This window comes from Tauraco erythrolophus, chromosome 6 (assembly GCF_009769465.1).
Source record: "Tauraco erythrolophus isolate bTauEry1 chromosome 6, bTauEry1.pri, whole genome shotgun sequence".
Lineage (NCBI taxonomy): Eukaryota > Metazoa > Chordata > Aves > Musophagiformes > Musophagidae > Tauraco > Tauraco erythrolophus.
This window is the reverse complement of record NC_141470.1, coordinates 11,364,324-11,378,604: the sequence shown is the minus strand read 5'-3', so window position 1 is coordinate 11,378,604 and position 14,281 is coordinate 11,364,324. Positions and strand designations below refer to the sequence as shown.

The 14,281-nt window shown below is 38.0% G+C and overlaps 1 protein-coding gene across 3 annotated transcripts in view; it reads left to right on the top strand.

Moving 5' to 3' along the window:
- The window catches only part of CARS1 (cysteinyl-tRNA synthetase 1), a 37,115-nt gene that overhangs the window by 20,353 nt on the left and 2,481 nt on the right, over window positions 1-14,281 (top strand). For 2 of the 3 annotated variants that reach the window (XM_086612676.1, XM_086612674.1), the window contains 7 exons: window positions 1,218-1,407; window positions 1,922-1,990; window positions 4,831-4,912; window positions 10,815-10,895; window positions 11,279-11,346; window positions 12,711-12,770; window positions 14,045-14,128. In XM_086612676.1, coding sequence (XP_086468802.1) covers window positions 1,218-1,407; window positions 1,922-1,990; window positions 4,831-4,912; window positions 10,815-10,895; window positions 11,279-11,346; window positions 12,711-12,770; window positions 14,045-14,128 — 634 coding nt within the window. The remainder of the gene's footprint in view (window positions 1-1,217; window positions 1,408-1,921; window positions 1,991-4,830; window positions 4,913-10,814; window positions 10,896-11,278; window positions 11,347-12,710; window positions 12,771-14,044; window positions 14,129-14,281) is intronic. The other variant, XM_086612675.1, reaches the window with a different exon arrangement.

Below are 14,281 nucleotides of genomic sequence, written 5' to 3'. Positions count from 1 at the left end.
CTCTTCACCCTGTTTGTGAAGGGAAAGAGAATTTTTTTTGTCATTTTCTTCACTACTTGAAATGCTGTCCTTCTGTCTGAGAAATAACTGATAATTCACAGCGGTTACAACTGGAAAAATAGTATTTTACACATTTGGAATTGCAGTGAGCAAATTGAGAAAACGTAAGTTAAATGACCTGACTAAAAGCGCAAAAGATCATATGCCAATGTTTGAAAATGTGTTATTGAGAGAGACAGTGATATCGATATTGCAGTCTTTCACTTTTGTAACAAAACTATCATTATTGTTTGTAATACGACCAGCTTCCTATATGACTTCTATTATGACTGAAATTTAAAATAGAAGCATCTTATGTTACCAGTAATAAAGTTATTCCTAGTTCAGTTTACTGTTGTGGACGGAGATGTTGACTATTGAAGGACCAAGTGCAGATGCTTCTGTTTAGTGATGTCCTCTGAAAATTTCATCTTCAACTTGAGGTTCATAGAGATAACCCTTTTTTTTAAAAAGAGAGAAGATAGTAACAGAAAGGTCAAGAGAGAGGGACAAAGGAGTGAGAGGAACAGAAGATATGCTTCATGGATATTTGGTTTTGTCTCCTCTACCACTTCTCATTCTCTTTTCTCTGGAAAAAGTATGTTTGAAACAGTAGTACCCCCACCATTATGAAGTGGGGGTACTTAATACAGTGTAATACTTAGTCTGTGTATTCACAAGCATTACAAAAGTTTACTTGAATTTATTCCTTGTATCTTCTTGTAATAGCTTCTTAACACTTCATTTCGTGGTAAGTTAACTTCCAAATTGGTGCTCCATGCTGGAAAGATACTAAACAGAGTACTTGGCTGGTACAGAGGGGTAGGAGAGCAATACTGCAAAAAAAAAAAATAGCAAGCACAAGAAGGTACTAATTTATACTGCTTTTAAAAACTGGTATGAAAAGGTCAGTTGCTGAAAAAGTGTTAGATGTAATTTGTTTGAATAGTTGTTGCCAATTAGATTATCCTGCCTGCCTTTGTCCATAGTAGCAAAACAGCAGCATCGTGATAATTAATGCCTTTTCCTTACTCACCTGTTTTTCCTTCAAATATAAACTACAACCAGCAACAGATTATCTCACTTTTAGGTCCCCTTACTCTCCTATTCGAAGTTCTTCAGAGTAGGTTGCAGATACTTTTGATGTCAATAGTAAAAAAAAATTTTTTTCTTCTTAGTTTTTACGACAAGAAGGCAGCAATTCATGAAGCACTGTGTGACAATATTGACACTCGCTCTGTCTTAGAAGAGATGCGTTCGTTAGTCAGTCAGAGTAACTCCTATATTGCTGCAAAGAAATCTTCCAGACAAATGCCAAACAGACTTCTTTTAGAAAACATCAGTTCCTATCTCACTCAAATGCTGAAGGTATGTAATAGCAAGTAGTAACGTTGCTATTGCACTGTGCACTTGTAACTGTTGTATTTTTTTAAGTTTGTAGGGATCCACATAGTCTTTGTTTAAATCTTGTAGGAAACTAGAGATCTTCCACACATACCCCAACCAAAACAACCCCAAATTGCAGTGTTTGCTGCAGCAGGTACAATTTGGAGTCTTTTATGTTATGTTGTAATTTCAGATAATGTATTGTTGAATAGTGGAGAGTCCCTAATACATGCAAGGAAAATGAAACAGTAGAAAAAAGTGTGAAGTCAGAACGTCAAATCTGACAGCTTTAAAACTAAATCTGAAAGCTAATGCTTAGTATGCTGTATCAATTAAAAAACAAAACATCTTCTTATTAGAGCAGTGAATTGTGGGTTAAATGAGAACTAGGTAGCTTCAAAACGCTAGTACGTGTGATTTTGCTTAGTTTTCACATACCTGTGACTTGATGTATACAATCTTTTCTTTTCTTCTTTTTTTTTTCCCCCTTGACCAGATTTTTGGTGCCATAGAAAGTGATGACGCAATTGGTTTTCCTGTTGGAGGGAATAGTCAAAACATGAATGTAAGTGAAGGACAAAGTACACTATACAAAATTACTCTGTGTCCTTTGAAAGCTTAGGTTTGATAAAGTGATTACATTACTGATATGTAGCCAAATTACATTCTTTCTGCTTGTAATATTTGAGTCTGAAGTAATTAACTGGCTTAGGAAGCAGGATTTTTCTTTTATGACAGTTGGAGTTTTTTATAGGTCTGTTTGACTTAATGACAGACAAATTGTATAGCAACCAGAAAAAGAATTATCTTGTTTTCTGAATGATGAGTCTGTTTAAGAAACCACACGTTAACTACAGACAGTATATACTACAGTCTAAAGACCCATTACAAGTATTTGTACGTTAATTAGTTTCAAAAATATAATTACACTGATTAAACTTCCTTGTGGTACACCAAAAACCAGCCTGGAGGCAGCTGGAGTTCTATCCGCGTTTCAATCTCTTTTTCTGATCTCATTTGTAGCCACAGTTTTTATCTGGCTTTTGAAGGCTGTTTTGCTTTGGTCACCCAGCAGTTCCACTGTGATGCAGAATTTTTCTGGGAATTCTTGGGAGATTCGTGATGAAAGTGCTGGTGGGCCTTGTAATAACATTAATGTTTCAGGGTGCAGGCAGGAGAAATAACTCCATATGAAAGCTATCAACTTTGCTCTCTTTGTTCATGTGAAAAATTTGACATGGACAAATCAGTGCTGTTTTTCAAGTATTTTTCTGCATTCAAGGGTGTGACCCTTTGTTTTCCTCCTTAGAAGGAATACTTAAAGCATGTGTGCTGTAACAAGAAAGCCAAACTTTTTGTTCATCAGAGGAAGAGGAAAGCTTGCTTATTGTTGAAGAATGTGAATGAACACTCATCTGATAATTGCCCGTGCAAATATTTACATGACTGTGCTGTGGAAATCTCTAGTAATGACATAGCAAGTATAATAAGGAAGATGCTCAGTGTTCCGTATCAAAACCCAAAAATAGTGAATTTTAATTTAGCTCAGAATTATTTTGAAGATTATTTTGATTATTCTCAGAAGAAAGGCAGCACCTTAACATCTTTTTAGGGAAAATTAATATTAAATTTGTATTTAGTGCTTCATTCAGGCAGTGTTTACAACCTATATGCGTTATGGAGGATTGGCAGTAGCTTGGAACAAGAAGCTAAGTCCTTTCACTCCTTTAAAGTAAACGTTGCTAAGGGTGGTAGAGTCAGAATAACCTTGTGCAGAAAGAATCCTGTGCTAACACCTGTTAACACATTTGTCAGAAGAATCTTGTGCTCACACCTGTTACGCACAGGTTTCTCCACAGGAAAAAACTTCTGTATTTATCACCTCAGACATTACTGGTTTTAAGTATTATAATATAAAGATGCATAATATCGCAAATGTTTTGGCTGTTTCATTAAATATTACACCGTATTTCAATCTGCCATGCAGATACTAATTTATTCTTAGCAAAAATTACCAGGCGAAGATTCAAGGTTGGAAAACTTCTCATTAATTACCAAAGGCTGTGGATCAGGCCTATTGTTTCTTTTTCTAAATTGGAGATGAAGCAACCAATAGAGTCATTATCTTCAGAAATTTTCAGTAATTTACTTGAAAGGAGATGGAAGAGATTTAAGTCAGAATATCTCAGGTTCCATAGTGTCATTTTCCAAATGAATTAAGCATTGCTGTCAGGTTAGTTATTCTGGAAATAAAAATCTTTCATCTTTAAATGTCTGATAAAGTAGTGACAGTGGATGGTTTCCTGATTCTACTTCATTTGCATATTGAGCTAGTTTCAGTGTAGAGGGGCTTCTGGAAATGTGACTTGCTCACTTTCCAGTCTGTTCTTTCTGCCAAACTTGTGAGCACAGGTTCCAATTGTGAAGCTGGAAGGGTAGTATTCACATTTATGAAAAGTTTTAACGGAGTCCCTCAGCTCCTTTCATAGGGGCATTTTTAGAGCATAACAGACCACCTTGTCTGTTAATTGCACAGAAATTCCTTATCGAGATGTAACAGATGGGAAAGATACATGGAAGTTGTAGGGGAAACAAAAGCGTGCTTTTTTTTTTTCTCTCTCCCCTGCCCTCTAAGGTAATGAAACTTTTAATTTAAGCAGTCCCCTGGATGCCTGGCTTTTCCTCTTAGGATTCCAGAGAAGTGTTGGCAGACAGCCCTGATCTGTAGTTGTTTTTGTAATTGTAATTGTTCACTGCTGTTCACTGATTGCTGTTGCTATTCGTTACCATTTAGAGCAGGATTCTCAGGACTTTTTCTTTGAGCTTTCATGACCAGCGTTTACTTACACCTGAAGTAATTCAACCGTAATCTCTCCCCGCTTTTTGTGGGGGAGGGAGTTGTGTGAGGAATACAGACAGCTGCACTGCATTGGAAAGAAGTACAATTAGCATAAGAGAACATCTGAGGAATAGACTATGTTCTAGTGAAAATAAGTCATAATATCAGTTTCACCTGGTATTATGTCTGACAAGCAGTTGGACCTAAGTTAAGACAACGCAGAACATGAAGGGTCAGATTCATCTGGGTGCTGTTTTTATCCCTGTGCTGCATTATAGTTAGCTGAACTGTAGCATAACCCTGTGGAACTGATGTAACTGAAAGGAGACAGGAATGGGGAGAGGCAGAACTTCTCAAGTTCATTTTATCTGCACAAAAGGAAAACTGACAGTTAATGCTGATTATCGTCTGTCCTTTGACATCAATAGAGCAATGACAATTTTTATTGATCCAGATCTGCCCTGAGGGTCACGTTCTACCCAACAGCACATAAAAATGAAGTGGGGTAAGGACATGTTTTATATCTAAATGATGATTAGCTAACTGTAGAAATAATTATCCTGCAGATTGAATCTACAGTGATGCCATACCTACAAGTTCTTTCTGAATTCAGAGAAGGAGTACGACAAATTGCCAGAGAGAAGAAAGGTGAGAGTTCATTTTTTCACATGTCGTTGCACATGACACTCCGTGGTCACAGGAATCAAACCGGGCAGGGTGATCCAGCTGATACAGTCTCTCTTTGCTTAGAGAATAAAAGTAAGGCATCTTTAAATGAGAGCTCATTTGAATACTTGCATCTCTGCTACCTGTCTCTTTAATTTGGGATTCTTTTACAGGCTGCAAAACTTATTTTCTTTTAATTTCTGAAAGAATCTAAAAGTTCTGGAATGATGAGGACTAGCTGTTTTTTCTCTAGATTAGGGCACTCCCTGCTTTCTAGGTATGAAAGTACCCACGATGTCTTCCCCTAGGAGCTTGTGTTCTGTTAAAACTGTAGATTGCTGCAGAATGATACTGTCTGTGTTTAAGTAGCCTGAGATGTTCTTATTTGTTAGCATAGTTGTTATTGTAGCTCCCCTGATGGTAATTAAGTGCTCTCTTTGAGAATTAATTTGGAAGTTTGCTAGAAGTTGTTTTAGGTGCTTTTTATTTTTTTCCCCCTCTGAAAATCTTTCATCATGCTGTGTGTGTGTGCAGCCGAACTACACAGTGTTAAAAAGATTGTTCCATTAAGCCCTCTTTGATTTCACTTGTTGATTAGTTCCTAACGGAGCTCTTACTGGTTTCTGCTGTTCCTTGTGGAATTTTACATGTCTTCAATATGTATTTGATTCTTGTTTTCTTAAAAGTTTTTTACACTTAGATTTGTACTTGAAGGCAAAATAGGGCATTTTTTTTTATATAAAACATACATAAATGACCCATATATTATACAGAACCTGAATCCTAATTCTGCTACTGTTCTGAGTTCCTCTAAGGGCTAATAAGTTTACCTTAAAAGCACAAAACTGTATTTGTTAATGTGACTGTTACTTTCAAACCCCTATAGGCCTAATTGATGCTGAGAAATAGGCTTATTAGTTCCAAAAGCAATTATTTTCTGTAATTTGAATTAATTCAAGAAGTTTGTGTGTATATGCTTAGCCAAAAATGTGACCTGTGTTCTTTCGGTATTTAACGTAAATACTCATTTTATATGAGGCTGTTTTTGCCCTTGCTTTCTGATGGTTGAGCTAAACAGATCCTCACTCCTAACAGTGGTAAGGTTTAAATATCATGGAGCTTCTTGTAGATCATTTTTAGAACACATTTAGCACTAGACTGCTTACTAGCACTTGCGTTTCTTACCGGGAAGGTATTGATTTTTTTTTTCTTGAAATAAATTGGGCAGTGAGAATAAAGCTGGATCTAGTTGCTACTTGGTTGGGGTACAGAGAGTGGTTATAGCACTCTGCAGTTTGACCAGGGAGGCACCTTTCATTGAAATATTCGATACATGGAAGCTGAGTGGTGGTTGGCAGGACCTGCATTGACATGCAACTGTTTTTTTTTCCCTATAACCATTAAATTCTTGCTTGCAGGAAGTGTTAAAATTACTGTAAAAGTTGTTCTGATTAATGGCTGGGGATATTGCCTCTACATGGTTGTAAGTGAAGGGAGTTTCCCCATCACAGCCCGATGCTGGCAGGATGCTGTTCAATATTAATTGACATGATCTGTTTTGCTTTAAGTATTCTTAGAGGTTAAATAAAAAGTATGCTGCAGAGTAATACGAATGTCCCTATACATATACATACAACTCTTAAAAATGTATCTGTATTTACAAAACATTTCACAGAATAGGCATTTGTAAAACTATGTTTTTCAGTAAGAATCAAAATGTATATACTCTACAAAAATTTTACCATCATCCAGAATGGCTAACATTCAAGCATATTAATAACATTAATTCTTTATTTTATAAGCTTATTAGTATGCAAACTGGAGACCTGCCCTGATCATTTGCAGTTGAGCGTTGACTTAATTTGTGAACATACTTAGCAATGATGGTAAACAGGAAAACACTGTGCTTGTTGTACAAGGGAAAGAAACACAGAAAACCTCTGCAAAAGACATCAATGATTGGTTGGTCAGAACGTCTCTATATTGTGCATCCTGACATTTCACTTGAGTACTCAACCACCTGCAAAGACCCTGCATAGTTGTCTCTGCAAGGATGCACAGTGGAGCAGATCTGTGCTCTAGGGAAGCCCCTGATGCTTGGGGAAAATCCTCGTTAGCAATGAGTTGTTATTCAGATGTTCAATCAGGAGCAAGTCTCTTCAGCTGTTGTTGGTTACTTAACTCGGGACATTTGCTTAAATTGACTACCCTCTGGTAAAGGTGTCCATGATTGAACTGCGCCTGCATCTTCGTTTCCTGCCATGGGTGCTGGTGCCATGTGGTATTTTGCTCTAAGCTGCTTCTAGGACACTGGGAAACCCTCTGCCCTCTTCCTAATACATCATGACTTGACCAGAATTGGGCAAACTTGATCATTGTAACCATGCCTGCTCTTGTCTTTTGCTGCCAGTCTTAACATCCAGCATTCTCAAGATGCTTTTTAAGCTCCTCCTTTTCCTCCCCATGACATTGTTCCCATTCACAACAGTACATCATCTATTTCACATTGGAGACTCTTTGGCCTGAAATTCACAGAAAATGTGGAAAGAGGTCTGGGAAATAGTCACAGGCTGAAGGAGTGCCTAGCTGCCAGGGTGTTCATGAGCACTGGTGATAAGGCACTATCCCACTGGTTTCCTAGTCACTGTCGTCAATGAGAGAAATAGCTTATGTCTTGAGGCAGCCCATAAACAACCCCCTACCCAATCCCTAAACATCTTTGCTCTGGAGGTACCACATGCAAAGGACAGGCACGTTTCAGTCCTAAGCAACACAGTGCTGACTCCTCTGGATGACAGAGGATTGATCCAAAGACATGTCCTTTCATAAATAATACATGTTTTGTTATACATTTCTTCTTATTCTCTACCTTGATGAATTTCTTCTTCTTAAACTTTCAATTATTCATTATTTCAGATAAGTAAATATTTATAACTGAGCAGACACTCTTTTATTGAGTAAGCAGTAGGTGTGTCTGATACATGCTTGATATGAAACATGTAATTCTTTTGCCTAGGTTAGAGTCAACACCTTTTAGTGTTGACAGCCAGTGAGGTAATCTTATCCCTTGTTTATCTTAATGGCTTATTTAGAGTTGCAGCAAACATGAATGTGGTTCACTGTGTGTAACTGCTCTGGATCAAGGAAAATAACGACTTAGTTCACGGCAGACAAAAGAGCTACTATAAACTGCAATGCTTTCCTGTACAAAGAGAGAGTCACAGAATACTAGCATGCAATGAAATAGGGTGGCTGTTCCTTTTTATGGTATTAGGATAGTTGGTGCTCTGTTCACTGTTCAGCTCTCTGAGGATCTGGGAATTATGGAAGAAATGAAGGCTCAGGAATGGTACTTTCATCTACTGATATGTGCAGCATATAGTACAGCGTCTGGATAGTAGCTTCTCCTGCCAGAATTACTACCTTTGAGACCTCAATTCTTTCTTAGGTTTAACCAGCTGAGAGCTGCTGAAAGGGAGAACACTTGTTTATTATAAGCACGTGATACCATAGAATGGTTAAGGTTGGAAGGGACCTCAAAGATCATCTAGTTCCACCCACCCTGCCAGGGGCAGGGACACCCTCCACTACACCAGGTTGCTCAAAGCCTCATCCAACCTGGCTTTGAACACTTCCAGGGATCAGGCAGCCACAAGTTCTCCGGGCAACCTGTTCCAGTGCCTCACCATCTAACCCAAGTATCTATCTTGTCACACTTGGTAAGCCTTTCGTCCCAAATCATAGAATCATAGAATTGTTTAGGTTAGAAAAGACCTTTAAGATCATTGAGTCCAACCATTAACCTAACACTGCCAAGCCCACCACTAAACCATGTCCCTAAGTATCACATCTACATGTCTTTTATATACTTCCAGGGGTGGTGACTTAGCCACTTCCCTGGGCAGCCTGTTCCAGTGCTTGACAACCCTTTTGGTGAAGACATTTTTCCTAATAATCTAAACCTCCCCTGGTGCAACTTGAGGCCATTTCCTCTTGTACTATCACTTCCTACTTGGGAGAAGAGACCGACATCCACATCGCTACAACCTCCTTTCAGGTAGTTGTAGAGAGCAATAAGGTCTCCCGTGAGCCTCCCTTTCTCCAGACTGAACAACTGCATTTCTCTCAGCCATTTCTGGTAAGACTTGTGCTCCAGACCCTTCACCAGCTTTGTTGCCCTTCTTTTGACACACTCCAGCACCTCAATGTTGTTCGTATAGTGAGAGGCCCAAAACTGAACACAGCATTTGAGGTACAGCCTCATCAGTGCCAAGTACAGGGGGATAATCACTTCTCCAGTCCTGCTGGCCACACTATCTCTGATAGAAGCCGGGATGCTATTGGCCTTCTTGGCCATCTGGGCACACTGCTGGCTCATATTCAACTGGCTGTCAGCCAACACCACCAGGTCCTTTTCCGTGGTGCAGCTTTCCAACCACTCTTCTCCAAGCCCCAAGTGTTGCATGGGGTTGTTGTGACCCAAGTGCAGGACCCAGCACTGAGCCTGTTGAACCTTATCTGGTGGCCTCGGTCCATTGATCAAGTCTTCAGTCCATTGATCAAGTCTGTCCAGATCTCTCTGTGGAGCCTTCTTACCTTCCAGCAGATGAACACTCCTGCCTAACTTGGTGTCATCTGCAAACTCACTGAGGGTGCACTCGATCCCCTTGTACAGACCATTGATAAAGATATTAAACAGAACTGGCCCCAGTACCAAGCCCTGGGGAACACCACTCGTGACCGGTGTCAACTGGATTTAACTCCACTGCAACTCTTTGGGCCCAGCCATCCAGCTGTACGCCCATCCAAGCCATGAGGGGCCAGTTTCTCCGGGAGAATGCTGTGGGAAATGGTGTCTAAAGCTTTACTAAAGTCCAGGTAGAAAACATCCACAGCCTTTCCCTCATCCCTTAAGCAGTTACCTTGTCATAGAAGGAGACCGAGTTAGTCAAGCAGGACCTGCCTTTCATAAACCCATGCTGACTGGGCCTGATTGCCTAGTAATACACGGCAAGACTGTCTATAACATACAAGACTGTCTATGAAAAATGACACTGAATTAAGTTCACAACAGCAACGTGCTGGGTCTTCTTGATGCATTTAGTTCCTCTTAACTGTTCTGCTGATACAATTTCTCATCCAAGTAAATACCATCTTGAAGATTTATTTTCCTCTTGAGTTCTTAACCATTTGCTGTCAGCAAGGGCTCTTTGATAAGTTTGCTAGAAAAAAAAAATTACATTAGTCATGATGTCCTGATCACCATCCGGAAAGCCAAATCAAAATACTCTGTGCTGCTGCAACTAGCTTGCTTGAAAAAAAAAAACAGCTTGGTCAGACTAGGTAGTAAAGATAACTATCTGTAGAAACAGAAAATGTTTGGATTACAGTTGCTCTGACAAATGTATGTGTAGTTATCAAACCAACAAAATCATAGTCCTTTAAAGGCAGTATAGATGTCACACAGGATATGTTAATTTGTGATTTTTCTAAAATAGAGTTCTTCACCCTTCTTATTGAAAATCCTGCAGCACCCATTACGATCTTCCTGAGTCATACACCCTTCCACTATACCCTGGCAGAATTATTGCATCGTTTATGAATTGCCTTGGATTTTCTTTCTGTTACCCTTCAGGAACAATGAGGGTATCTTGGAAGAAATCTATGAATTTCCAGTCCTTACAAAGAAACATGCTTCTTCTCTGTGCGGCTGAAAGAAAGCAGAACTTACTTTAAAGGTTTATCACTTTAAAACAAAAGACATTTCTCTGGCCTCTGTGAGAGAGTGGCAATTTCTTAATTGCATTTAAATAGCTATTTAGCAGGACAGAAGTATACTTTCACCAAATCTTACTTCGCTAAAAGGATTTTTCATGTTCTGTAGTAACCGAAGTGCTGCAGTTGAGTGACGCTCTTCGAGATGACATCCTCCCTGAACTTGGTGTTCGATTTGAAGATCATGAAGGTATCCAATTATATGTCTTGCAACTTTGTAGGCAGCTGTTTTTATAATCTTACTATTTGCATAACAAGTGGGAAAACAACCTGTCAAGACTAATCTGGAATAATCCAACAAATTTAAGGACTGCAAAGCTATAGCATATCGTATTTCTGATGTATGAATATATATTGTAGAACTGTATATTGGAATATATAGAGAGAATATAAAAACTTACACTACAATATTTTTGACCTTTTTGCATGTCACGTAATTTCTTGGTCATTTTTGAGTAGTTACTCAACTGTGTTTGCATTCAGCTTGCAAAAAGAAAACAGTGAGAGGATAAATACATTTATCTTTGACTATTCAAGCATGGGAAACTCATTCATCTGTTTTTGCCTCTTTAGGACTTCCAACTGTGGTTAAATTAGTGGATAAGGAAACGTTATTGAAAGAAAGAGAAGAAAAGAAAAAGGTTATTATTTTATGCATTCTATATTTTTAAAAATTTAAAGTAATGTATATGCTATGGATACTTTGACATTTCTGTGATAACTTGTAAGAAAAATCTTAACAGACTAGCAACAAGGAAAATAACATGAGTGCTGATACTAAAATTTGTGTCCAGGGAAAGAATTTTTGAAACTAGCTTCTTGAAAATTTTGTATGAGACCTAATGAATACCTCTAAGGTTTTTTGTTGTTTTTTTGTAAGATCTTCGTACAATTAAGGGATGTTGAGTATTGCATGCATACTGTCTTATCTCTCTGGAAGAACGATTCCAGTGAGAAGCTGATTTGGACTTCTTTTGTCTGTACAAATGAAGTTGACATTTTCCATAGAACTAGACTGTATTTATCTGATATGTGAGAACCAAATGCACTGGCTAAATTTAATTAATGTAGTATGGATGAGTGAGATATTCAGGGTGTAGGGGCAAGAATACACATTACTATATAAAGATTGTGAATATAATTCACATGCACAAAGTCTGTACAGAAACCCTCCTTTTGGTACTTCCTAGCATTAATATTTGACTTTGTAAACTTTAAAAGTAACACTTTGTATGTCTGTCTTCAGTTTTAACAAATAATAAAATTCCATTGTGACTAGAAATGTTTGGAAGACTTTCCAACACTACTTCTTCCATGTAGATGTTTTTTAGAAAAGAGAGAAGTAAAATGTAATTTCAGCCAATTCCAGTTGTTTTAATCAAAAAGACATTTGAAGGCAGTTTGTATATAGCTGCAAGTGGAACCTGCAGCTAGAGGACATTTTCCCTGGAAACAGTATTCTGTTCAGTACTGGCAGAACCCTTGGAGAACTGATAGGTGTCTCCCAAGCAAGTGTGAGATGAGATTTTTATTTTTTCCCCAAGTTTTATAAATTGGCTAAATTAGGAACATCAAGGGATACCACTGCTTCTTGAGAAACTGTAACGTCTTCACATTTAAGCTCTTTGAGGCAAGAGCTTAAAATATCAGCGAAATATGGTCTTTTTTTAAAGTCATTTGCAAAACATTTTTCCCCATGAAATGGCAAGACTATTTCTTTTGCAGGCTTTGTATGTATTCTTTTATATTTACACACTTTGCATGCAAAATGCATTCTGAACAGTTAAAACTGGTGTAACTGTGATAAAAGCAAATGAAATCAAAGTCATACAGTGGGAAGTATCAGACCATGCTAATTATAAGGCATGGTGTTTTTGCTGCAGGTCATGCTGCCAGTTCTGTCTGTAATTAGATATCCAGGGGAGAGCTAGCTGGCTCAGATTTGTAGAAAACAACCAAATGAAGTAGTTAGTTACCTTTTACTCATTAACATTGCCTTTCATAGATTGAAGAAGAGAAAAAAAGGAAGAAAGAAGAAGCAGCCAGGAAAAAACAAGAGCAGGAAGTAAGTGTTCAGATCCTTTTAATCTGGTTTTGAACAAAAGTGTTAGCAGCAATAGTCACGTGCAGGAAAGATTACATTAGAACACAGGCTCTCTGCCCGGCCTTAACTGGGCCTCCATTTATTTTTTTTTTGTCTACAATTTCCTGCTCAGAATGACTTTGGCTTGCAGTTCAGCTTTGAATATTCAGCTCCTATTATAGAGAAGCCATCTTTGAAAACACAACTAAAGGCTGCAAAAGCTTCTTAGAAGAACTTGTAGCACTTATTTCAGTCTATAGACAGTATTACTTCCTTAAATGCCAATGTAGTATCTTTCATGCCTGTTAGAGAGGATTTTGCTTGTGTCATTTATTTTCTTCCCTTTCCAGTGTTGTAGGTATGTGTGAAAACATTTCTTTCTTTTTAAGAATCCACCTGTTCCCTGTGATTGAAACGTAGCGTTTCGTAAAAACACATTTTATTTATTTTATTTAGTTGGAATTGAGATAGCTCAAAGGTTTTAGGCTTTGGATGAGGAGTGGACAGCCAGAGGAGATTAACTCATAAGAAGAAAAGATTGTTTGCCATGCTGATGACTTTAGCAGTACAGTAAACACATTCCTGGGTTAAAAGAGGAAGTAAACTTTTAGAGAACCATGTACAGAGAGAAAAACAGATAACATGCATTTATTGTCCACAAATTCCAAGTACCTTTTTGCATTCTTTCAAAAGGTGATTCCCTTGCATTGGGCATAAATTACTTGGAAAGGATTCTGAGATGTGCGTGTTTACAGATAAGTGAAAGTGCAGTTTGTTTTCAGTGCAATCACTTGCATCCTGATCCTGCTGTGACCTGCACAGAAACCTGTGCTTGTCAGCAGGAAACTGTTGATAAAGGTGGTTCCCTTTGCAGTGAGTTAATTGCTGAATATTCTTTACTCATAGCAACTATTCACTTTGTGTTTACACCTAAAACACCAAGGAACCAAATTAGTAAAAATCTGATTTAGTTTTTGGAGTATTTAAGCTAGTTAAAAATTTTGAGTTTCTGCAATACATCTGTTTTATTAAGTGGTTCTCTACAGATTAGAACCATATTTTTTTTCTCCTGGACGAGCACAGCTAAGAATTACTGAGTTGTTCCTCACTCAAAGTTTCTTTTCACATGATAAGAAATTATGGATTAAATGCTCTTTGATTTGCAAATTATAGTCTACTTGTCCTTTTGCATATGTGACAAGTTGTCAGTAATTAACTGTGATGCTAATGCAGTTAATGCACGTTTTATATTACAGGCAGCAAAACAGGCAAAAATGAAGATTCCACCACATGAAATGTTTAAATTAGAACATGACAAATATTCCATGTTTGATGAAAAGGTGAGAGACTTTTCTTTAGATAGGGACTGGTTTTCCATCCCTAGTTGTGCATACTCGGTTGAATGTGTATGTAGCTGATCTTGTTCCAAAACCTCCAGGGCTGCACTATTAACGTAGGGGGAGGAGGGGAGGAGAGAAAGAAAAGGCAATACA